Raw genomic sequence first — 24,122 nt, 5'->3', positions numbered from 1 at the left:
TTCCTTCCTTCCTTCCTTCCTTCCTTCCTTCCTTCCTTCCTTCCTTCCTTCCTTCCTTCCTTCCTCCCTTCTTTCTCTCTCTTTCTTTATTTTTCTGAGACAGGGTCTCAGTCTCTCACCCAGGCTGGAGCACAGTGGCCCGATCATGGTACACTGCTGCCTCGACCTCTTGGGCTCAAGCGATCCTCCTACCTCAGCCTCCCAAGTGGTTGGGACCACAGGTGCATGCAATCATGCCCCACTGATTTTTTTTGTTTGGTTTTTGTAGAGACAGGGTCTCACTATGTTGCCCAGACTGGTCTTGAACTCCCTGGGCTCAAGTGATCCACCTCCCTCAGCTTCCCAAGTACTGGGATAACAGGTATGCAACTGGGGCTGTGAATTTTTTCTGTAACATCCTCACCCTGAAGCAATGGATGCCACATCTAATTTGAATAAATGAGTGTGTGAAATAGAAAGGAATTAGTGGGTACAAACAAAATACTTCTTAATACGTCAAAATATTATCTCACCACAAGTGGAAGTTTCCTTACACTTTAGATTCTCCTTAGTTGCCTGACCTAAATTATTTTTTAGTTAATGACTTGGGAGACTTACTATACAAATGGACAGACCATGCATGACAAGAGAACTCTGATCTACAACCTCTGCAGCAACAAGTCAGAGAAGCCGAACCACCATCTCTGGCTTCAATCAGAATGGTTAGGACTTGGTCAATGCCTGCCAGCTTCTTAATTTCTTACTGCCACCTCCACACCCTCTCCCTCTGCACCCACCACCCTTCCAACTCAAGACCAACTGCCGAACTCCAAATATCTCCAAATATGCTCCCCAAACCAATCACATAAGATGCACTGCTTCTAGTTGCCTCTCCTTTTGGATAGCCTTCCTCAGCTTCTCCAGGCCAGCAACATCCAATCAGAGCACACTTGAAGCCTTTCTTGTTTTTACACTGTGAAGCTTTCCCACTCCCAGAGATGCATTTGAATCTCTGTCAAATGCAAGTGATGGTGGCTGTGTCTCCCTTACTCTAAATAAATAGCCTTTGTTCTCATTTGGGTGGTCATTTATTTCCACACACTTAATACACATAAAGCTGTTATATTCTAGACATGCACACTGATAGTTGAGCTTCATGCTTTTTTGTTTTTTTTTAGCACAGATATTTGCAGTAAATACATACTGGGCTTTGATTTCTGTTTTAATGGATAAAAATTAAAAGTTATAACTTGAAATGACTTTTTCCTTAAATTTATAGGTATTGGTATACTTCCCTCAATGGGTATAGTTGGAATGTTCTTGGAAGGGTATATTGAAATTTCATTTTTATAAATTAAAATGATTACCTTTTGGCAAATTACTATTAAAAGAGACCCTATTAGATATTAATTTCAAAATGAAAAATATTGATTATGCAGGCAATTAGTTCTCATGTGTCAGGTTTCCTTAAATTGGTATACATCTGTATCAGTTCATACATATAAACCTAAGTAAAAGTAAAATAATAATGATCCTCAGAAAAGTAAATAATATACACTCGTTTATAGAAATTTGTACTGTTTTTTAGTTTACTTTAGTAGACATTATGTGGCCACAACACAGCAGCCCAAGATATAAATTACTGTTCTCATTTAACAAATAAAGAAATGAAGACTAAGGCAAAATGCTTGAGACTTCACTAGTATAGAGTGAAGCCCCTCATTCTCCTGCAAAAAACCTGGAGTTGGCTTGAAGCGACTGGCCACGGAGTTTTTGTTGTTGTTGTTTGTTTTGTTTTGTTTTCAGACACAGTCCTCCTCTGTTGCCCAGGCTTAAGTACAGTGGTGTGGTCTCAGTCACTGCAACCTCTGTCTCTTGGGTTCAAACGATTCTCCTGCCTCGGCCCCGCAAGGAGCTGGGACTACAGGCATGCACTACCATGCCCAGCTTTTTGCATTATTTTAGTAGAGATGGGGGTTTCAACATGTTGGCCAGGCTGGTCTTGAACTCCTGACCTCAAGTGATCTGCCCAACTCAGCCTCCCAAAGTGCTGGGATTATAGGTGTGAGCCACCACACCTGGACCCAGGGAGCTTCTTTTACCCCTGTGAGTGAAGGAGAGCCCCCATCCTTCTGGGAGGGTTGTGATCTTCATTTTGCATGGCAAAGGGGGCCAAGATGTTCTTGGAACAGCAAGGAGGGTAGGGGATCCCACTTAGATGTGTGCCCAGCTGGGTCAAGCTGGGGTTTAATGACAGAGCTAATGATAGCCAGATGACCCACACATACAAATAGTGCAAAGGAGGGTGTCTTTCCACTGTGCATTTGTCCACAGTGCACTTAAAATCCTGAGCACTTACCATGACCTGCAGCCTTCATGGAATCCGGCCTCTGCTTTCCTCATTCAGTCCTTCTCCTGCCACTCTTCTCATTCTCTACATTCCAGATACCTTTCAACTTCTCAAACATGCTGAGCATATCCATTCTTCAGCTCCTTTAAAATTCTGACCAGAACACTTTTCTCTGGGATTCTAAAATCTCTGAATGGATAGTTCCTTCTCATCTTCCCTGTTTCAGGTCAGATTTCTCCTCAGAGAAGTCTTTCATGATCATTTAAAGCAGACTCTGCCAATATACCCACCTTCTATCACATTGTCCTTTTATGTTAACTGTCTGGATTTAAAATTCTCTTCTTTGTTACTTGCTTGCTTGTTTACTTTCCAGACTGTAAGCTTCAAGAAATTTGGGGACTTGTCTGTCATATTTGCTGCTGGATCCCAAGCACCCAGAACAGCTGGACCTCAGTATATATCTGTTGAATAAATGAATGAATAAATCATGACCCTCAATTGAGAATATGATGTCAGATATGTACTCACTCTCCAGAAAAAAAGTGCACTGAAAAAAATGCATTTTAGGAAGTTTCAGAGCCTTGGAAGCTCATCTATAGACACCTGGTTAAAATCTGGCATTATTGTTGTGCTCTTTCAGAATGTTATTTTTGAAATTGATTCTAGAATCTGTTCTTTGCAATTAAACATTCACATGAATATCAAAAGTATGTTTTAGATGCAATATAACAAATCACAGACTAAGAACTGCTCATTGGTTTTGAATAAAACAGACTCCCAATATTTATATTAATTTATATTTATATTTAATTTGTATTAATTGGTACTAATGACATGGCCATATTTTAATGAACTGAAGATGCCTTTGTAGTACAAACATGACGTGTTTACCCATATCCCGTTCTCCTCTCCTTTGTGAGACTTGGAAGGATTAAACTTCCTAGCTTCCTTTGCAGTTGGGCAGAGCCATGTGACTAATTCTAGCCAATGGATTAGAGGAAAAAGTGACATGTCACTGCAAGGTTGTAGCATTTAATTGCTGGTGGGAGATCCTCCAGGGCTCTATCTTCCTCCAGAGTAGTGACCGTGGAAGCACAGTGGATACGGAAGCGCAGTACCAAGCCATTGCATGGAGAATAGTTGCTGTGGAGAGTCATGCAGATCTTCACCTGACTTTGTTTGAGCAACCTGTAAGTTCCTGAGGTTTTCTGATGATTTGTTATAGAAGTACAACCCAATGGAGCCTAACACACCATTGCTTGGGAAAAGTACTGCCAGGCGCGGTGACTCACACCTGTAATCCCAGCACTTTGGGAGGCTGAGGTGGGCAGATCATGAGGTCAGGGGATCAAGACCATCCTGACTAATAGGGTGAAATCCTGTCTCTACCAAAAATACAAAAAATTATCTGGGTGTGGTGGCACGTGCCTGTAATCCCAGCTACTCGGGAGGCTGAGGCAGGAGAACTGCTTGAACCCAGGAGGTGGAGATTGCGGTGAGCCAAGATCGCGCCACTGCACTCCAGTCTGGATGATAGAGCAAGACTCTGTCTAAAAAAAAAAAAAAAAAAAAAAAAGTACTGATATTTTATAAACCATTGAGAAATAAAGATGCCATTTATAATTGTAAGAGTTCAGAGTTCAGTGTAAGATGCATTACAATCTTATAGATGTTAAAATGGGAAAAAGTGGGCCTTAGATTAGATAAAATACAGATTGTTAAAGAAATTCAGAAAAGCAGATTAACATAGTGTCAAGAGCTCCAAACCTAGAGTTGGACAGAAAGTTATGGATTCAAATCCCAATATTTAATAGCTTTTTTCTCTCTCTCTTTTTGAGATGGAGTCTTGCTCTGTTGCTCAGGCTAGAGTGCAATGGCACAGTCTAGGCTCACTGCAACCTCTACCTCCCAGGGTTCGAGTGATTCTCCCGCCTTAGCCTCCCGAGCAGCTAGGACTACAGGCACGTACCACCACACCCGGCTTATTTTTGTATTTTTAGTAGAGATGGGGTTTCACCATGTTGGCCAGGCTGGTTTCAAACCCTGACCTCAAATGATCTGTCTGCCTTATCCTCCCAAAGTGCTGGGATTACAGGCCTGAGCCACCACGACCGGCCAATAGCTTTTCTCTTAATAGCTTATACAAACCTTAGTTTCCTCATCTGTGAAATGGGGGCATAATAGTAGAAACAGCCTCATAGAGTTTTGTGATTATTAAATGAAGATAATTACTATAATGTATTCAGCATAGTAATTATTTCACATATTTTAATCCCCATATTTGGTTAAACCACAGAGCTTTTCAAGATAAACATTAATTTCAAACAATAATACAGGAAAACTTTTTAAGTTTGTTATTATGTCATACTAATCAATCAGCTAGTGTTTATTAATTCCTCACCAGGCATGAGGACTAGGTCTTTGAGTTAAGTGTTCTTGGAGACAACAAAGAAACAAATGTGGAGGTTGGAGGCCTGAGGCAGACCACCCTGGGGTCTTCCCATCCTCTCTCTAATGTGTTTTCTAGGTGAATCAGGATAGAATGATGATCAAGACTAGCCTTGAAGAGTAAAAGAAGTCACAAAATTGTACCTGAGGAATGTATGAAAGATCAGTCCTGCACCCATCTTGATGACTAGCAGGGGTAATAGAGGGTAAATTGAGGATTAATTGCATGTCTGGAGCCCTGGGTGATATGTGTGGGTATATATATAGAGAGAAAGCATGCAGGAGAGTGCTAGTGGTTGGGGAGCAAAAGGATACATCACTGGAGCAGAAGTGGGGCTCTTCTGTAACACATATGATGTATTGTTCCTACCTGTGTAGTTATACTCTTGTGGATTATGAAGTTATTCAGGGAACACTATTTAATTCATGGTATATCTAAATTCGTAAAGCATCATCTGTTGTTATAATTGCCTTCGTCTACAGTACATGTGAAGAAACCTAGGGTCATTAAAAAGTGTAACAATCATCATTACTTCTGAAGTTCATTCTAGACTAAAAGTTTTCCTAATATATACTTTATGAGCCTTCTTTCTGTCACCAAAGATGTGCATTGTGGATTTCAATACAATGTTCTCACCTCAGTTTTCTGAAGGACATATGCTTGTGAAGGAACAGGTGACTGTTCAATGTTATTTTTATTAAATGCCTGAACCATCACAGAGTAAGTAATTTTCTTTAAAGGAAGTATAGCTGCCTCTAAATATAACTCTGGGCTACAATTCACCTTTTCTGTTTATTTTATTCTCAACTTGTGAAACTGTATCTTAGGACTTGGGGTATATAACTTGTTATTTGATATCAGTTGCTCAACAGTGGATCAATTGTAATGCTCCTGGCACCAAAGGAAACAGAGGGGGCTTAAATATGTTTACAGAAGACAAAGGCTTATTTTTGCGTAGTTTACAACATATGTTTCCACAGTTTTAAATATTAAAAAGCCCCCCCCCCAAAGTTTTTTCACTATTTCCCTCATTAAAGACTAACAGGATCAAACAGAGAAAACAACTCTACAACCCACATATTATTTATCAGATGTTTTGGATGAAATTCAGATTTAAAAAACCAAAAGGCTCTCTCTTCCTTTCCCCCTCCCAGCAAGAGCATTAGGGAGATACTCCCCACTGCAAAATACACCCACTCACACACTGGCGAACGTTGCACTATCATTCCAGGAGCGGGGGGAATGTTGCTGCGACAGTCTTAGGCTCCTCTCCGCGTTATTGGGTCGTCGTAGGTGCGCTGTGGGCTGCTGCGGGGTTTGAGACTTGGCCAGAGGACTCGCGGCTCACGACCTGAGTGTACCTGGATAAGTTCTCAGAGGCTACTAGGAACATCGCAAATACAGGACGCCTGTACTGCAAGGCTCTCCCTAAAACCTCATCAGTCCTCCTCTCTTGACTCTTCGTTGTCCCAGGAATTTTAACTTTTCCTCGGCGCAAGTGTTTCTCGTGCGGACCCCTTGCAGGCGCAAAGCCTGGCTCGCTCTGGCCTCCTGGCTTGCCCAGGATCCAGGCAGCCACGCGGAGCATGGTGCAGCTTCCTCTCGCTTCCGCCGGACGGTGAAGAGAAGAAATCAGGAGGGAGGAGGTACTCAGCCCTCCTGGGTGCACTCCCAGATGTTTTTAAGTTGGCCTTTATGAAAAACAAAATGATGCTAAAATGCAAAATAGGCAACGTGGAGGTACTCAGCTCTCCTGCGTACACGCCCAGATATCTCTAATTTGACGTTTACGAAACAGTGCTAAAATGCAAATTAGGCTTTGTAATACCCAGAATGAGCCTTGTTTGACAGGCCAAACTGAGATTTAATGGAAAGCTTACTCATATCCCCACACAGAATTCATTCTTTTAGGAACTTAAAAAAAATTGTATAATTTTAAGTTCCACCACTGTCATAACGAACACTCCACGGTAACACGCAGTGGAACAATGGACACCCCCCATATCGCATTGTGTCAGGTAATTATGAAGTGTCGCGGCGCGGGAAAGAGAAGCTGGCAACGTCAATTTGTCCTCTGCAGCGTGTGGGAGCGCTCAGAGCCGCGCGTCTCCCCGAAACATCATCCAACCGTCATCCCCAATGCCTCAACCCAGGGACAGGGGCAGACTCAATCAGACCTCGGCCCCAGGCGTGGCAGGAGAGGGCCAAAGAGGGGACGTGTGAGTGCAGAGGGAGCGAGCACCGCTCAATGGAGGGCAGGCGCTAGCTTGGAAGTCGGGAGGAGAAAGTGCAACCGGGCGGGGAGGGGAGGATCCCACCGGGGCGTGGCGAGGGCGCCCGGACTCCGGGTGAGCGGGACCCTACGCGGGACCGTGCGCTCCCAGAAGCTCCCACTCAGCCCAACCTTTTGGGCGAAACCCAGGGCAGCCAGATAAGGGTGCAGGCGGGGTCACGCGTAAAGCTGTTGCTTTGAAGCAGGGCATAAGTGAGAAAGATAAAGAGAGAAGAAACAAGGGTAAAAAGAAATCAAGGGGCTGAAGGCCGAGATGTCCTACTTCTAAGTGGTTCTTTGAGAGGCAAAAGCTTCATTGCCAGCGCAGTCCAAGGCAGTGCCGCGTGGAGGACCGGCCGGGTCGGGCGCGGGGACCTCTCCAAGGGGTCTCTAGCCTCCGCGCACTCTGCGGTGGCCCCTGGAGGGGGAAACTCTATCCTGGCAGCTCAGTGGGGGGAAGCGCGTCGGGGCTGTGGTTTCCTTCCCCCGAGACCCCAGCGCTACACCCTCGAGGCGGCAGGCTCAGTCAACCCTCCCCGGGGGACGGCGGCCCTCTAGCCAGGCGACCTCAGGTCTCGCGCCCTCCCACCGCTCAACCTCCTCGCTTCACCCCCATTCATTCTTCCTCAGCGGCTCCTAGGACGGGCTGAAAAACCAACTCCACACGCAACCCAGCCCACGTCGCGGAGTTGAGGCGTAGGGCTGGGTTCGGAGCGGGCGCCGGCGCCCCCGGCGCGCGGCTGGGAGTTAGCGGCCGCGGGGGGCGCCGCGAGCCGCCCGTGCCCGCCGCGGATGAACAGGAGGCCGCGAGCAGCCCCCGAAGCCGCGCAGCATCCGCGTATCCAGTGACGGTGGAAGCCACGCCCGCTCCAGAGCCGGGGGGCTGTCCTCGCCCCCCCACCTTTCCCCTCCCTCCGACCCCCTCCCGGCCGCGCTCCCTCCCCTCCTCCCGCGCCAGCCCCCGGCCCGCCCCCGGCTCGGCTCGCGGGAGGCGCTGGGCGCCGGGGCTGGCGCGCTCTCCCGGGCTCACACACAGCCGCGCACGCACGCCCGGGGCCGCTCTCCGCGCCGGCCCTCGCTCCCCGCGCCCATGCGGACGGACAGAGCGACGGAAGATGGCTGACGACTCCACGGGGCCCCGAGGATGCGGCCCGGCGGCGGCGGCGGCGGGAGCGGCAGCGGCAGCGAGGGCGGCAGGGGCAGCGGCAGCAGCGGCGGCGTTGGCTGCGGCGGCGGCGGCGGCGGCAGCAGGAGCCGGAGCGGCGGCGGCGGCATCCCCGAGACTCTTCGAACTACCCTTCCCCGTGACAGCCACTGACGTCCTCCGCCGCTAGAAGAGACCCCGCTTCTCGGCGCCCGCCCGCCCTCCCCCTTCGCGGCCCGGCCCGGCCCCGCCAGCACCGCTACCTCCGCCAGCCTCGCCACCATCAGCACCACCTCCACCGCCGCCGCCGCCGCCGCCACCACCACCACCGCCGGCGGCGGCAGCAGCCATTTCATCTCCACAGAAACCAGACACAAAAACATGGCAGAAATGGAGAAAGAAGGGAGACCTCCGGAAAATAAACGGAGCAGGAAGCCGGCTCACCCAGTGAAAAGGGAGATCAATGAGGAGATGAAGGTATTTTTGGATCTCGGGGGCCAGGGAGACTGAGCTCTTTCTTGCGCCCGCTCCCCGTGGGCCGTGGTATGGATCTGGGGGGTACCGGGGCGCGCTTGTCAGTTTTTGTAGGATGCCCAGAACGGCTCCGCGCCTCCAGGTGTAAAGCAGAGGCCAACTCGCGGGCTGCATCCCCGAAATTGTTGCCAACCTCAGATTTGATGAGGGGGGACCACATACTATTTAACCTTAGGAACCCCAGGTTGGCACGGGTGCGTTTCAGAGCGAGGACACCGGGTACCCGAGCGGCGGTGGGCAGGGGAAGAGGCTTTCCCAGTGGACGGTGCAGTTTCTGCCCCCCTTTTTCGGAATCATTCTCAGGTTCCCTCCAAAGTTAGGAGCCACCTGGCCGGGGCACCCCGGAGAGAGCTCTATTCCACCCCTCTCCCCCAGCTCACCCTCCTGCTCCTCAATCCCGCTTCCCCCCAACCAACCAGCTGCGACGGCGTGAAGAGCCCGTCAGTGCCCGGCGAGCTGCGGCCCGAGAGGCGCGGGTCTGGGCACGGTCTTGACCGCTCGCCTCGCCCGCCCCCGCCCGCTCCTCTCCACTGGCAGCCTCCGCCTCTCGCTCGCCTCTGCCTGCCTCACTTCCCAGCGAAGCAGACCCCGGCCAGCCCCGCTGGAGGACAGCTGTCTGAGGGCGGCCTTTGCAGGGCGCCTGCCCATTGTTCGCGAAGGCCGGCCCGGAGTCCTCTCGGCAAGGCCGGGCTCCCCGCCAGGCCAGCGGTGCACCAGAGGTGGAGAGCGCAGTAGCCTGGCGCTCCAGCTGTTCGCGTTAGAGCGATTGCACAAGAGCACTGCTTGGCTCCGGACCCTCTTGTTGCCCCCCAGCCCCTTATTTTCCATGAAGTTGCGGCTTTTGCCTGGGCTAGGGTTTTATTCTGTGTTGATTTCACGAGTCTCTATTGATTTAAAACAATTTATTTTTCTGCGAGCCATCAAAAAGTAGCAGGTTTGCATTTTGCGGTCTTCTTGGTGTTCCCCATCTTCTGCATGAAATCCTTAATACTACCAGGTGGCTAAATACTACTACTTGGCCAGTTTTGGTTCAGTTTGTATTTAAAAGACAAACTGGATGAAAATGGTATGCAAGTAAGTCAAATTTATTGAGCTTTGACGCATTCTTCATTAGAACAAGCATTTTCTATCATAGCTCACGCTTAGCAGGGGACACAGGGATATATATCATATATGTTTGTGTACCTAGGTGCATATGCTTAGCTTTATTTTCCTCTCGGAAATGTCAGAAGCAACCTAAATATCAGAATTATGGGTTTTATTACTGGTTAAGGAACTTAGTACGTGGAAGCTAGAGGTGCAGCATGAGTCCAACGGAGAGTTACGGGAGATTTGCCTTGAAAATCAATACCATTTCTTATGATGGAAACCACCGTTGATTTCAATGATGGACAGTTGTATATATTTTTAAGACCAGTAGAAGTTGTTGTTTTTTGATAGGAACAAAATTTAAACAGTCCATTATAACCATCCTTCTTCACTTACCCTTGCCTCCTGTCCTGCATTTCCAGATTACTTTTGCATTTCATTTTAGGTTGGGGGTGGGGAAAGGGGAGAGAGGTGAAAGCCACTAGGAAATCGCAACGAGCTCTGGCCCTTTAAAACACTGCCTAATGTGATGTATATGGATGGCAGCTTTTAAGTTTCGTAGGTTCTAGAATTACAAATTAGCTAATTTTAATCAAAACATGTGAAATGTTATCCCGGCTGGATATAAAGGCTGACTGTGCTCGATGCTTGGGGCTCTCGTTGTTGATTTTGGCTGCAGGCGCACTCCGTGGTTTGGGAGATAGTTGTCCTTCTACAGTATAACAGATGTTTGTCTGAACTGGTGAGGAAGAAACAAAAACAACATTGTGTGAAGGGGAAAAATTACACAATTTTTAGCCGATGCTGCAGGACTAAGTATGAAATTAACCTTGGTGCACAGAATTTCCTCTTTTTAAAATGTTATTTTCCTTCCAAATCACCACCTACTATTTGAAGTTTTAATCCTCACCCTTTCAATCCAGAGTAGTATTAAATAAGAAGTTTTACACAGCAAATAATTCAATTGTCTGTAGGATCAGTATTTTCTCTCTGCTTTGGACCAAAGTAAAATACCCCTAACCAAAATTTTTAGTCACGTTCAAGTATACCATGCCCGAGATCTAGTGGAATTGTTTAGGTGCATTCTTCTAATATAACAGCACCAAAAGTCGTCGCTTAAAAAGTGGTTTCTCAAAGTTAAAAGGTGGAAGGGTTATTTTGAACTCCTTAATATCTTTCTGTTTTTAATATTAATAATCACATCAACAAAACCCCTCCCCAAACATCATGATACTATTACTCCTGTAGCTCCCCGAACCTAAGTGTAGAGTAACATAACAAGTTGGTTGCCCTGTATATAGTTGTGTGCAACAAAATGTCACCGAGAACACAATGTGGCCTTGTGCAGCTTCATATCCGTGCCGCTGGAGCTGCCTGGCTGTGTTTGCCTTCATCTGAACGGCTTTCATCTGGACCAGTGTAAACTAAGCCCTGGTAAGTAATCACTGCCCGGCAGAAAGAAAGGAATGTATATAGCTAGCGTGGCCTAAGCTGTAAAAACGGAAACCTGAGCCCCCACCTCGGATCACATATCAAGGCTTGAAGGTAGGGGAAATGAAAGGGGGAAAGAGGAGAGAGCAAATGGAAAAGTCAGCCTGGGAAGTGGAGGATCAGGAGGAGGCCCTCCTTAGGGAGATTTGGCTCAGGGATTAGGGAATTTTATCGTGGTGTACAGTGACCTACTCAGGTTTCAACACTGGTTGGATTGAGTTGCTTCTCTGTGAGCTGAAAGAAAAAGGACTGGTGTGTATGTGATTTTTTTTCCCCCTTCGCGTAATAGAAAGGACATTGGTACGAGTGTCTATTTTAAGTACAGCAAATGCAGGGCACTGAGAATGAGCAACAAACTTGCCTCATCATAGAGACTTCCTTCAAGATTTCCTAATTGAGATAGTCAAATATTTATTTTCAAATGGCTGGAGAAGACAAACTGGTCGAGGTTTAGCTGACACCAGTAATGGCATTGAAGAGTGTCTTCATGTGGCTGAGAGCTAATGCTGGTTGCTGTTTCACTAGATCAGATATTGAGTTACATTTTCGTTATCACTGGTTTAATGTACATGGCAGTTGTAACAAATTTAAATTTGATACAATAGAATTTTGTGTATGAAAAGTACATGACATGGCATAGCTTGCTTGTAGTGTACTCCCTGAAAATATCTTCAAGTAGAAATGTTTCTCTCACTATGACCTTTACAGTGTTTCTTTATCTTTCCTTTTCTTCTTCCCTTATCCTGGTTTTTCCTGATTAAAAAGATTGGTTGTACGAATGTACTTACAATTAGTATGCCTTATTTAATTAGTGGCTAGTAGAGAGAGTTTTTAAAAATCAGACAGCAATACAGTGTATATGTTTCTAAAGTGAATATCGTGATTGTATCTAATGTAATATGTCTCAGGTATACTGTTAGCTCACATGTGTCATAATAAATGAATGTCAGGAGGGAATTCTGACATATGGGAAGGTTAGTTAGTTTCAGGAGTTCATCCAGAACATAGTAGATATAATATAGAAACTAACTTCTACTAGTGGATGTGTAAGCGTAAATGTATATATAAGGTAAATATTGTTGCACTTAAGGATATGTGTTTTGTGCACATAGATCTTTTGTGATCAGTAGCTACCAAACAACAATACAACTCAAAATATCCAAACTATGAGTAGAGATTATGAGTCCAATTTTTGTCTTTTAAAATTCTTTGACAAAACCAGCATGATTAGATCAAGCATTCTGTGCTGGAAACTTTCCTAAACAAACCATAATTAATTAACTTACAATGTTTAACTTCTTTATCAATTGCTAAACTACAGGAGAATCTGTGTTAAATGTCAGAGATGCTTCTTTGCTGAAGAAGTTTTCTGTCTATAAATATTCTCAGTAAGTAATTTGTACCTAAAATTACGCTTCAGTCCTGATGCCTACAATTTGAGTCAGGCACATCTGTTAGAGTTTAGTAGTAAACTTACCACAAGATTTTCTAGTTTGTTTTCTGATGGTCTCAATTTGGCATTAAAAATAACCTGTGTCAATTGCATAGACAATAAAGCAAGTTGCAGAGCCGAGCTGGTGAGATAAATAGCTTGATTTTAAGAGAGAGAGAGAAATCAGAGTGTGGATTGGAAAAGTCAGCATGTTTAAGTTTGAAATTGGCTCATTATTAAAACAGGTATATTTTAAGTTTTGCTGTTGAAACTCTCCTGGTGTCAGAAGCATAATTCTCAGGAACTTAGAAAGTGGACTTAGGACCCCAGATCCCACTGTGGCATTCACAAATTATGTTAGATTCCTGCTTTAAGCAGTGGCCTCAGGTGTGCCACGTGGCAGGGATGGGGACTAATGTTAGTGGGCATATAGCCCTGGCCTCTTGGGAGCAGGTATAAGATGTTCCTGAGCCTTCAGCCTTTTCCTCACTTGTTCTGCCAAAGACTTCAAGCTAAACCCGTAAAAGATTGTCCTGTGAGAGCTTGGAGGGTTATATATTATGGTCTGTTCAAACCGGGGTTTTTCTGGGAAGAGCCTCTTTCTCCAGCCATGATCTGGTGTGATGTACAGTAGAGCATCATTCTCTAAACTTACTTATACAACTCGCAGGTTCCAGAGACGAGGAAATGGAAAGGAACCACTCCACTTCCTCTTGAATCTGAAATAAACATTTGAACTAGAAGAAAATGAGTCTGACAGACTCATTCCCTTCTGCGTTTCCTGCCTCTGTGCTTGCCAAGCACTGCTCTGAGAAGCCAAGCCCTACTCTCCTTGTGTGAAAGACAGACTTACAGAAACCAAGAGGTAACAGAATTTTTAAAGGAAAGTAAAAAACAGGGCCTCAAAAAAGGGCAAATATTAGCGAGCACAGTGGTTCTCTAAAAGGGAGAGTTCTAGGAAAAGGTAGTCTCTTGTTAGGGTAACCAAACTTTTTATATCTTATATAAAATTCTCTTTTATTTACTGAGTCTTTATACTTAACAAAATTATTAGAAGTAGTAGAAGGTATATCATCAAAATCCTTAAAGTCTAAAACTTCCTCTTGTGGAATGTGAATTTAGCCACACTTGTACTATCAAGCTGATAAGATTATTGACTATGTTCCTAAAAGAGAGGGGATATTACAAGTTAAAAGAGGAAGGAAAAAAACACAGAAGACTTTGTTTTTGATAGTGCCCATTGACGCATGTAAACAGACCTGAAAGCATGTGGTGAGTGAGATTTGCTGAATGTATATTTTAGGATCTGTGGACCAATGGGTGTTAGTATCTCTTATATAACCAAAGGCCTGTGGAACTCTGTGCTGCATTAAGGCTAGTGACTTTGGCACAGACAGGAAAACAATGTAACAAGTCTTGGTGATTTTTAAAGGCAGTTCTGCAGCTGTGAAAGGACACAGCTGCACACAGCTGTACACCTGCCATGCCTGCCACAGTGTTAGCCTGAGGGCTGGTATTCACAATTTCACAGCATTTGTTTGACCCTTTTAGGACATTTGATGTCCTGGCAGCAGATTAAAATGTGGGGACATGATTGTCTGCTCTGTATCACGACGAGACAATAAAACACTATACATTTTATATGCAGAACCACATGATTTTGGTTTCATATGCCAATTATATAGCCATCCAATTTAGGATATATCAATAAGAGAGTAAGGCTTTCTTTTCCAGCCTGTTCCAGGCCAGAGTTGGGTATTAGTGTTAATGATGTGTCCTCTGCATTAAAATCATTGTGTTGTGGCAAAGAACAATTCTGCAGAATGAACCAAAATGGAGCATAGGAACTATCTTCAAAGAATTTCAAGCTTGAAAGCTGTAGTTCAGGTAAAAACAGCAGGGTTCAGTATGTAAAGTCTGCACTGAGAGTGGGAATCTGGCCACCCTTGCTGTTTCATGCACATTGATGACCCTCTAGTGGGTCATCTGTGGGGAGTGGCTCATCCTAACTACACCATCAGATCCAGTGGGATCATAAATGAGGAAGTACTTTGTAATCTGCAAAGGGCTCTTCAGATATTTCTTTTGCACTATTTAAATTTTATGGCATGACCTTTTTCTTGGCAAAACCATAAAATAGAACTGATCCACTGGGTCTGTGTTAAGAAAGACAGCTCAGACTCAGCCCTGGGCCAGGCCTGAGAATAGAGCTAGAAACTGACTTCTAATCGGGTTCAGTTCCTGCTTCACTCTGGAACTTGAACAAGGCTTCTGCCTGTCTTCTGCAGATTCCCTTTCTTTATCTCTATTAATGAGTCCAATGATGCTTAATAGATATCTACCCCAGAAGTAAGTCAGAGCATATGGAGATGGAAAGGGAGATAAACTGTTTTCCAGAAATAACCATCATTCCACTATTCATAACCTTAACTAGCAGAGGTAGTAGCATTTTTTCCCCCATGCTTTCGAAATTGTTTGGAATTGGAGTTTCTTTTTCCTTTGAAAGCGTTTCTCATGTGCTCCACTTTCTTGGATAATGGGTGTCAGAATGTTTTGAAGTTAAGTAATGTAACCAACAAATCCTTTTTGTTGTCATTAGGACTGTGACTATAGCTGATGTAGTTGTCTGTGACTGAGACTATATGTTAATTTTTAATTAAAACTAGTTTTTTATTTTTATGAAAATAATACATAGACATGACAAAAATAGTAGAGTAGGCAATAGAAATAAGCAAAAAGAAAAACAAAGCCTGTAATTTTCCCACCCAGACACAATTACTGTCAACATTTTGATTTATGTCTTTTCATGTCCTTTCTCTGTATATGATATATAGTTTTTATAAAAAAAAACTCATACTGTACTAACCTTCCTTTTAAAACTTAATATACTGTTAATAGCTTTTCGTGGCAATAAAAATTTATCTACAGTATATATTTTAGTGGCAAAATAGTATTCCATTATATGCCCAAACTATAATTTATTTAACTAGGATTCCTATTGTTTGGCATTTAGTTTGTTTCTAAGAAAACAACACTGAGATAAACATTCCTGAAACATGCATATTCCCATGGCTGTTTTCCTAGGATAGTTTCAACAGTCCCTAGAAGTAGAATTGCTAAGTCAAAGGGTATGTACAATTTTAAGGCTTTTAATGCATAGAGTCAAATTACTCTTCCTTACAGTTGTAGCAATTTAAATTCTCAATAGCATGAGAATGCTTACTAATACTACATATTATAATTTTTAAGCTTTTACATAGTTATTTTTAAAATCAGGTTTTCCTGAGTTTTATTTGATCGTTTGTCTGTAACTATGCATTTAAATAAATATTTGTGACTGGATTAAGTGCTAAGCATTATGTTAGGTGAGGTATAAAATGAAATTAAAGGTTCCTGCCCTCAGGTAACTTACATTGAATTTGAAATAGATGACATATTTTACTGGAACTGGGACTTGCAGTGAAAATGGGAATTATAGTTATGGGAAGGGGAAGGGCATGACTTGCCCCTCATTGGGTGAGTGACTGGGGCCTCTTTGAATACTTCCTGCTGTCTTGGGTAGAATACAAATTTGAAAGCACATTGACATTCAGTTTTGCAAGGCCTGGTATGAAAAAATCAGTATCTATGTTTTAAAATCTACTTGTTGTTTTCAAAATAAATAAAATCACCAGTTCTTTTTGAAGATTTTGAAGTACTTGTATTTCAGAGGTATTTTGAGAATTTGTAATTACTGTTATTTTCAAAGTGTTTTGAAGTCAACTCTTTATTATTTACCTGGTAAAATGTTCAATCAAAAATCACGTAATGTCATTCACAGCTCCTCAGAAAGGAAAAAAAATCACGTAGGCTGAACTTTGACATTTGTACAGTACTTCCAGTTGAATAAGGAAGGTGTTTGATGAATATCCTGGCAGTTAAGATCCAACAAAAATGATTTTGCTGGTATAGGAAGAACTCAGGAGGAGTATAGAAATAGTAAAATTTCCTTTCCACCTGTCTTTCTGTGACCTTTTTGTTTTTGTTTTTATTTTAATTATCAGAAGAGATCATGCTTTCAGACTAAATGTTAGGATTGTCTTTTTTCCTTATGAACCCCTGTAGGTGAGAGAGGAGAATTGGAGAGGGAAGGAAAGAGGCAGAGAAATTAGGTATTAGAAGTACAAAGCAGTTAGAGTTAGATGTACTATCAAAACATTGTAAAATGAGGAGATTCCATTTTAATTGTGAATCTTGAGCACCCCTGTTAAGGAAAGTAGAGGTTAATGATCACATCCAAAAGCAAGCAAAGTCTCAACGTAAGTAGATATGCCCTATTTAGAAATCTCTTTATATATGATATTGACATCCTCTTGCGTGATATCTTTGCAGCTCTTCGATTGGTCCGGGAGGTAGCTTCTTTGGAATTGCGGACACATTGGGAGGTACAGAATTTATAATAGAGAGAGACTTGGCTTAAGAATTAGAAAATACGTATTTTAGTTTTGACTTTACTAGATCTCTCATGCCTGTCTTTTACCTTCTTGATGCTCTAATTTTCTGTCGTAAAAAGAGGATGTCATATAGGTTCACCAAAAGTTTATTGTGGAAATCAAATACCTAACACATAGGGTTATTGAAAAGATCAGGAGAATTAAAAGATATAGAAACACTGTAAAGTGCTATAAGACTATTAGACATTATTATAATTACAGTGACCTATTTTCCAAATCCAAATTGGACCACATGGTTTGAGAGATTATTTTTGTGTCACTTCCAAGGTCAAGAAGCAGTCTGCAAAATGTAGTTCAAATGCCAAAATAACTGAAATCTCTGGCACATTTTGATGATTTATGGGAGCAATGATAAAATATTTGAAATAGTGACTCAGTAAAATTCATGAGGTATGATCACTGTAATTATGAAATTTCTTTGCAAAAGGTTTTTTTTTCTTTTATTTCTTATATAAGTAGAAGTTCTTTGATTTTACAGAATCCTAAAACTGGGAGGGACTCTTAACAAGAGACTCTACTTCATTTCCTGCCCTAGGTCTCCAGGAGAAATGCTGGGTAAAGATTTTGGGGGAGGCAGATTTCATAACCTGCCTTAGTTCAGTGGCTTGTTTTATTACTGAACATCCTTATCTCAAAAATCTCTCTGCATTTTAACTATTACCTTTATTATTTTTCATATATGTATGTATATATAAAAGAAACTTAGGAAGTGAATAACTTTTTAAATAGGAAATTCCTTTTTAAGGGATAATAAGACAAAAATAATGCTGAAAAGTAACTGTTGTAATTCTCTGCTAGAAAGACTTGAAAATCTTTGTAGGTCATAAACATTAAATTCATGTCTCAGAACATATTGTTTCTTCAGGCACAGTAGCTCACACCTGTAATCCCAGCACTTTGGGAGGCTGAAGCAGGTGGATCACTTGAGGTCAGGAGTTTGAGACCAGCCTGGCCAACATGGTGAACCCTGTCTCTACAAAAATAGAAAAATTAGCCGGGCATGGTGGCTCGCGCCTGTACTCTCACCTACTTGGGAGGCTGAGGCACTTGAGCCCAGGAGGTGGAGGTTGCAGTGAACCAGGATTATGCCACTGCGCTCCAGTTTGGCCCACAGAGTGAGACATTGTCTAAAAAAAAAAAAAAAAAAAAGGAAAAGGAAAACGAATATGTTTCTTGGATGATAATGTTAAACATGTATTTTATTTACTTTGGTTTAGCACCATAATGAACTATGACATCTAGCATCAAACTTCACCTTGAAATTTAAAATTAAAAATTTTTGATTCCTTGGAGTCCTTTGACTTCTTCATACAATAGTGTATACAAGAGAAGTAATAGTCATTTCTTGTAACCGTACTACAAAAAACTTTGGTGATCATTTTCTCTTTCATCTTGCCCCTTTCGTGAAAGCTTTGAGATTTATGGCTTGAAGTTATATAAACCTTTGTTTTCTGCTTTTGTAGCAGTATATCAAAACATTAAGGTGTTTATTTTTATTTTCCATGACAATAAAGGGAATGTTTTAGAGTTTATTTACCCTGACATTTATAGTAACTTGAAAATCATGGAATAGATCAAGTTCATATTGATTGTTCCATGAAGCCTCTGACTTTTCAGCACAAACCATAAACTAAACTGATGCAGTTTTATTTATTTATTTATTTATTTTTGTTGTTGTTGTTGAGACGGAGTCTCACTCTGTCGCCCAGGCTGGAGTGCAGTGGCCGGATCTCAGCTCACTGCAAGCTCCGCCTCCTGGGTTTACGCCATTCTCCTGCCTCAGCCTCCCAAGTAGCTGGGACTACAGGCGCCCGCCACCTCGCCTGGCTAGTTTTTTTGTATTTTTTTTTAGTAGAGACGGGGTTTCACTGTGTTAGCCAGGATGGTCTCGATCTCCTGACCTCGTGATCCGCCCGTCTCAGCCTCCCAAAGTGCTGGGATTACAGCCTTGAGCCACCACGCCCGGCTGATGCAGTTTTGATGCTCAAATAATGTGAATTTGGTGTTAATATTCCAGCTGAGGTTTCAGTTTTTACCCAGATGTCTAAAACTTCTGGATCCCATTCCTGGAACTGGTTCTGAAAGGCTGAATGGCTTTGCAGCTGGACTAAAACAAATCTATATCCTTGGCTAGGGGGTTGCTCCATGAATTATGCATTCACAGCCTTTGTGTGACTTCAGAGGCTAGACAGAAACAGGAGAAAGTGGCACCCATAGATGACCGGTCTATAAAACTGGATATAGTCACTAGGATATATGCAAAAGATATTCCGTCTTGGCACAATTTTCTTAGAGATTGGGGCAAATGGCACACAGACCAATCGGATGGCTTGCATTTGGCTTTTAGTGCTGTTGGGAATTGGTTTTTTGATGAAAAGTATAAGCCTCATCCTTGGAGATTTCTGCTGCCAGACCACTGATAGAGGACCTCTATTTGTGTGCCTAGGGATTGTCATCCTCAAGCCAGGCTTTCATCTCAGTGAAAGAAATTGGGTGCTGGGGAGACTGACGCCTCCTTAAAGGGATCTCTTTTGATTTAGTGGGGCAGCGTTCAACCCAATCCTCCTCAGTGATATTCCTAAGGTTGCTGAACTTACTATTCATATTGATCATATTTTTGTGCATTCATGAAAAGTATGTCTATTTAATGTGGACACTACCAGCCATCATAGAGAATAAATGCCTCACTGAAGCTTGATATGACTGACTGTTGGCCTTGCGAATGGTAACACTGAATCAATCTGGCTAGTTTTTCCTAATGGTTAATACACTGTACCATCACAGATTGACCCAGTTGGAGTTCAGAGCTTAAGTGGGTACTAAAGCAAAAAACCTAGCATTCTGTGGGTAGTTTGAAATGCCAGGTTTGTTTTTGTGGAGTCAGTAGTGTAATGTCTTTTATTTTTTATGCAACCCCTGCTGAAATTTAAAGTCGTGAAATTCAAGAAAACATGGAACTCACACGTTGAGACTGTGCACACTCTGGCTTAGCCTTGCTGCTTTGTTTCAGGTATATAAATTATATATCGCAGTGTAATTCAGAAATGACAGCTTCTCAGAAGGATAATAAAAGATTCTTTGAGCCACAGAGAAGGTTAGAATATATAGTTTTTCTAGCTCAGCTTAGGAAGCTCGTGGTTCCCTGCCAGATAGGAATGTTTAAGGCACACAGAAGCACTAAGGTCATTAACACACAGAGTCTTACATCTTGTTTCCAGATATAGCATTTGATAAGGTACTAAGATATAGTCACTTTAAGATATTAAATCTGTCCAATTATACTTAAACTGTTTTCAAAGTATGATATTCATAACAACAGCAACAGTGATATTATCTTACATTTATGTATTGATTTATAGTTCATAAAATGTTTTCATACAGTATCCCAAATCTGGGCTGGCTAGTAACTTTAAAGTTATTTGGTACTTTTATGTTACTTGTGAGAAGATAATCTTAGTGACCTTTGATTTTATGGAGAAAGAACCTGTCACTAATGAAATTTATAAAGCAACTTATGCATTGATTTTTTTTTTTTTTTAATTTTTTTTTGAGATGGAGCCTTGCTCTGTTGCCCAGGCTAGAGTGCAGTGGTATGATCTCAGCTCACTGCAACCTCTGCCTCCCAGGTTCAAGCGATTCTCCTGCCTCAGCCTCCCGAGTAGCTGGGATTAAAAGTGTGTGCCACCAGGGCATTTTTTGGTAGACATGGGGTTTCACCATGTTGCCCAGGCTGGTCTTGAACTCTTGATCTCAAGTGATCTGTCCGCCTCAGCCTTCCAAAGTGCTGGGATTACAGGCGTGAGCCACCGTGCCTGGCCTGATTTTTGAAAAAAACTCTTGCAGGAGGAAAAAAATAAAAAAGAAAGACCGTTGTAAGCTATTGTAATCTAGCTTTCTGTATGGTATTGTTAACAATTGTGAAATTTCTCTTTGTTGAAATTTGGCTTTATCTGCGAAAGAGTTATGTTAAGAAAACAACACCTAAATCAGAAAGCAATTTTAGAACCACAAAAGGTTGTTTTCATTTTCAAAATCTTTTCTTAGCTGTTTTTGTGATTCACCTTTCAATATTTTTGTATTGATGTTAGAGATAGACTTTATAGACCAAGATGCTAAAATATGACTTCCTATACACAGGCAAAACCAACACATGTAGTACCTTATTATCTTATCTTTAAATTACAAATATCTGAAGCCCTGTCATAATTGAATGCATCATCCTAAGATTTAAAAACATTATCGTTTTTGAACATGATTTGAAAAATGAACACCACACTAGGGGAAGTGAGGCAGGGCAGCAAATAAATGGGGAGGACAAGCAGAATTCAATTTATGCATTCTTTTCAAGTAGTTATTGATTATAGAAATAAGTAGTAGCCTATGCTTCTCTTTCAGAACTTTGCAGAAAACACCATGAATGAACTCCTTGGCTGGTATGGCTATGATAAGGTTGAATTAAAAGATGGTGAAGATATTGAATTCAGGAGCTACCCTACAGATGGGGAGAGCCGGCAGCACATTTCTGTTCTCAAAGGTAATGACGTTTAATGTCCTTTTGTTCATGCAAAGAAGGATTAACTATCTCAACCTGCCAGAATTGAGTTGCTCTGGGACTCATTTTGTTGATTATGCCAATGGTTGATTTAAACATACATCCCCAATAGTGCTTTCCCATAAACAGAATTCTGCAGAAATATAAAAGAACAACATAAAACAGAAAGAGACACAACTTAATCTCCCAGCTATGGGAGAACTAGACAGGGACTAGCGACCTAAGTGCCATGGTCCTGCATACAGATTTAAAGGAAGGGACAATGTTTGCCAGCTAGAGTTTCCTGATGCCTTTGATAGATATCAGTTGTTGGGGATTGGGGCTTCTGTTAAGTGAAATGTTAGGTTTAGATCTTCAGACTGCTAGAGAGATTCACTGTTAGTTTGGTAATCCTCCTTCCTTTTTTTTTTCAGTGGGAGATCTAAATGGTAGTACTGTTTTTGTTTTGCTTGATGTTTTCATTCTTTCCCTGCCCCCACACACTTGAATAGGGTAAAAAGAGGAGTAAGAGAGTGGTAGATGATTAGAGCCTATATTACTCTTTAAGAATTTTTTAATCAAAGCCCAGCTAAAGAGTGACAATTACAGAGCCTTGGCAGAGCTGAATTAACACCGATTCTACCAGTGGGTAGCAGTGCCAGATATCTCATGGGGGAAGTCTGTATGAATACTGAATTTATGAACCTAAATTAGGAATGAAAGCTTGCTTGTCAAAGAAGAAAAGTATGTGAAGAAGCAACCCATTTAAGGAACTTTAATAAAATGTGGGTAAAACAAATTGTACATCATCACTGGCAATTTGATCAATATTTGCGTTGCATTCAAAATCTGTTGGCATAAACTACCTGTTCAAACATTTTATTTCCAGTCTTTAAGATAGAGCTTTCCCTTCATATATGCCAAGCAAGGAAATGTAATTGAGCTGTCCTGCAGGCAAGTGGAACTGAATGTACATGACAAATTTTATGTTAAGCTTACTATGAAATTGTACACATCATGCTACAGAGATAGTATCATCAATTTCACTGTAAATGAAAAATGCAAGTCATAAGTTTGTATTCTATAAACTAATAGCTCATACAATACTTGGCCTAGGTAATAATCTTTGCTTCTGGGGAACATACAGCATGCCAGGATATGCTATAGAAGGAAAAAGTTGTTTACCATGGTTGAGGTTTTTGTTCATTTGTTTTTTTTAAGTGATTCACATGCAAGGATACGATGTACAAAGCTCATATCATTGTAAGTTTTTAAAATTTTAATTTTTGTTATTTTTTAAAGGGTATTATCAATACTTTGTGAAGCATCAGTTTTCTTCCCTGCTTCTTTCTCATTGGTTCATGTGATTATATTATGATACAAGTTTATAATACAGTGGTACCTAGTTACAATGCTGGAGGGCATGTTTTAGGCTTTCTCCTGGTAGCCAGAGAGCTATGTTTGCTATATATCATGTTGTACATGGAAAAAAAGGTTAATTGCCTCTTAATTTTCTTTTCTTTCTTTCTTTTTTTTTTTTTTTTTGAGACAGTCTTGCTCTGTCACCTAAGCTGGAGTGCAGTGGCGCGATCTCAGTTCACTGCAACCTCCGCCTCCTGGGTTCAAGCGATTCTTGTGCCTCAACCTCCCAAGTAGCTGGCATTACAGGCGTGTGCCACCATGCCTGGCTGATTTTTGTATTTTTAGTAGAGACGGGGGTCTTACCATGTTGGCCAGGCTGGTTTCAAACTCCTGGCCTTGAGTGATTTGCCTGCCTTGGCCTCCTGAAGTGCTGGGATTACAGGCCTGAGCCATAGTGCCTGGCCACCTCTCAGTTTTGTTTTGTTTTGTTTTTGTTTTTTGAGATGGAGTCTCACTCTGTCACCCAGGCTGGAGTGCAGTAGCATGATCTCAGCTCACTGCAACCTCTGCCTCCCAGATTCAAGTGATTCTCTTACCTTAGCCTCCCGAATAGCTGGGACTACAGGCACACATCACCATACCTGGCTAATTTTTTGTATTTTTAGTAGAGACGAGGTTTCACCATGTTGGCCAGGCTGATTTTGAACTCCTGACCTCAGGTGATCCATCCTCCTTGTCCTCCCAAAGTACTGGGATTACAGGCGTGAGCCACCTCGCCCAGCCACCACCTCTCAATTTTCTATGGAATTTTACAGTGCTAAAATTTATCACCATGATTCAACTGGAATATTAGCTATCATAGTGAAACAAACTATAAAGGAACCCATCGGAAATTTATGGTAACCAGACTAAAAAGTTCCTGGATGAACTGTGGAGTTCTAGTACATTGTTTAAAGATTTGCAAGAAAAAATTTCTTTGGTTCATGGCCATTTTAC

The 24,122-nt window shown here is 42.3% G+C and overlaps 1 protein-coding gene across 2 annotated transcripts in view; it reads left to right on the top strand.

Annotated features, from left to right (window-relative positions):
- The first annotated feature begins 8,060 nt into the window (after positions 1–8,060).
- The window catches only part of SOBP (sine oculis binding protein homolog), a 172,795-nt gene continuing 156,733 nt past the window's right edge, over positions 8,061–24,122 (top strand). For both annotated transcript variants that reach the window (XM_023205948.2, XM_023205947.3), the window contains exons 1-2: positions 8,061–8,671; positions 21,629–21,767. In XM_023205948.2, coding sequence (XP_023061716.1) covers positions 8,576–8,671; positions 21,629–21,767 — 235 coding nt within the window. In that variant the 5' untranslated portion in view covers positions 8,061–8,575. The remainder of the gene's footprint in view (positions 8,672–21,628; positions 21,768–24,122) is intronic.

The sequence above is a fragment of the Piliocolobus tephrosceles genome, chromosome 5 (genome assembly GCF_002776525.5).
Source record: "Piliocolobus tephrosceles isolate RC106 chromosome 5, ASM277652v3, whole genome shotgun sequence".
Classification (NCBI taxonomy): Eukaryota; Metazoa; Chordata; class Mammalia; order Primates; family Cercopithecidae; genus Piliocolobus; species Piliocolobus tephrosceles.
Note: the sequence above shows the minus strand (reverse complement) of the source record. Positions and strands in the feature narration are given on the sequence as shown.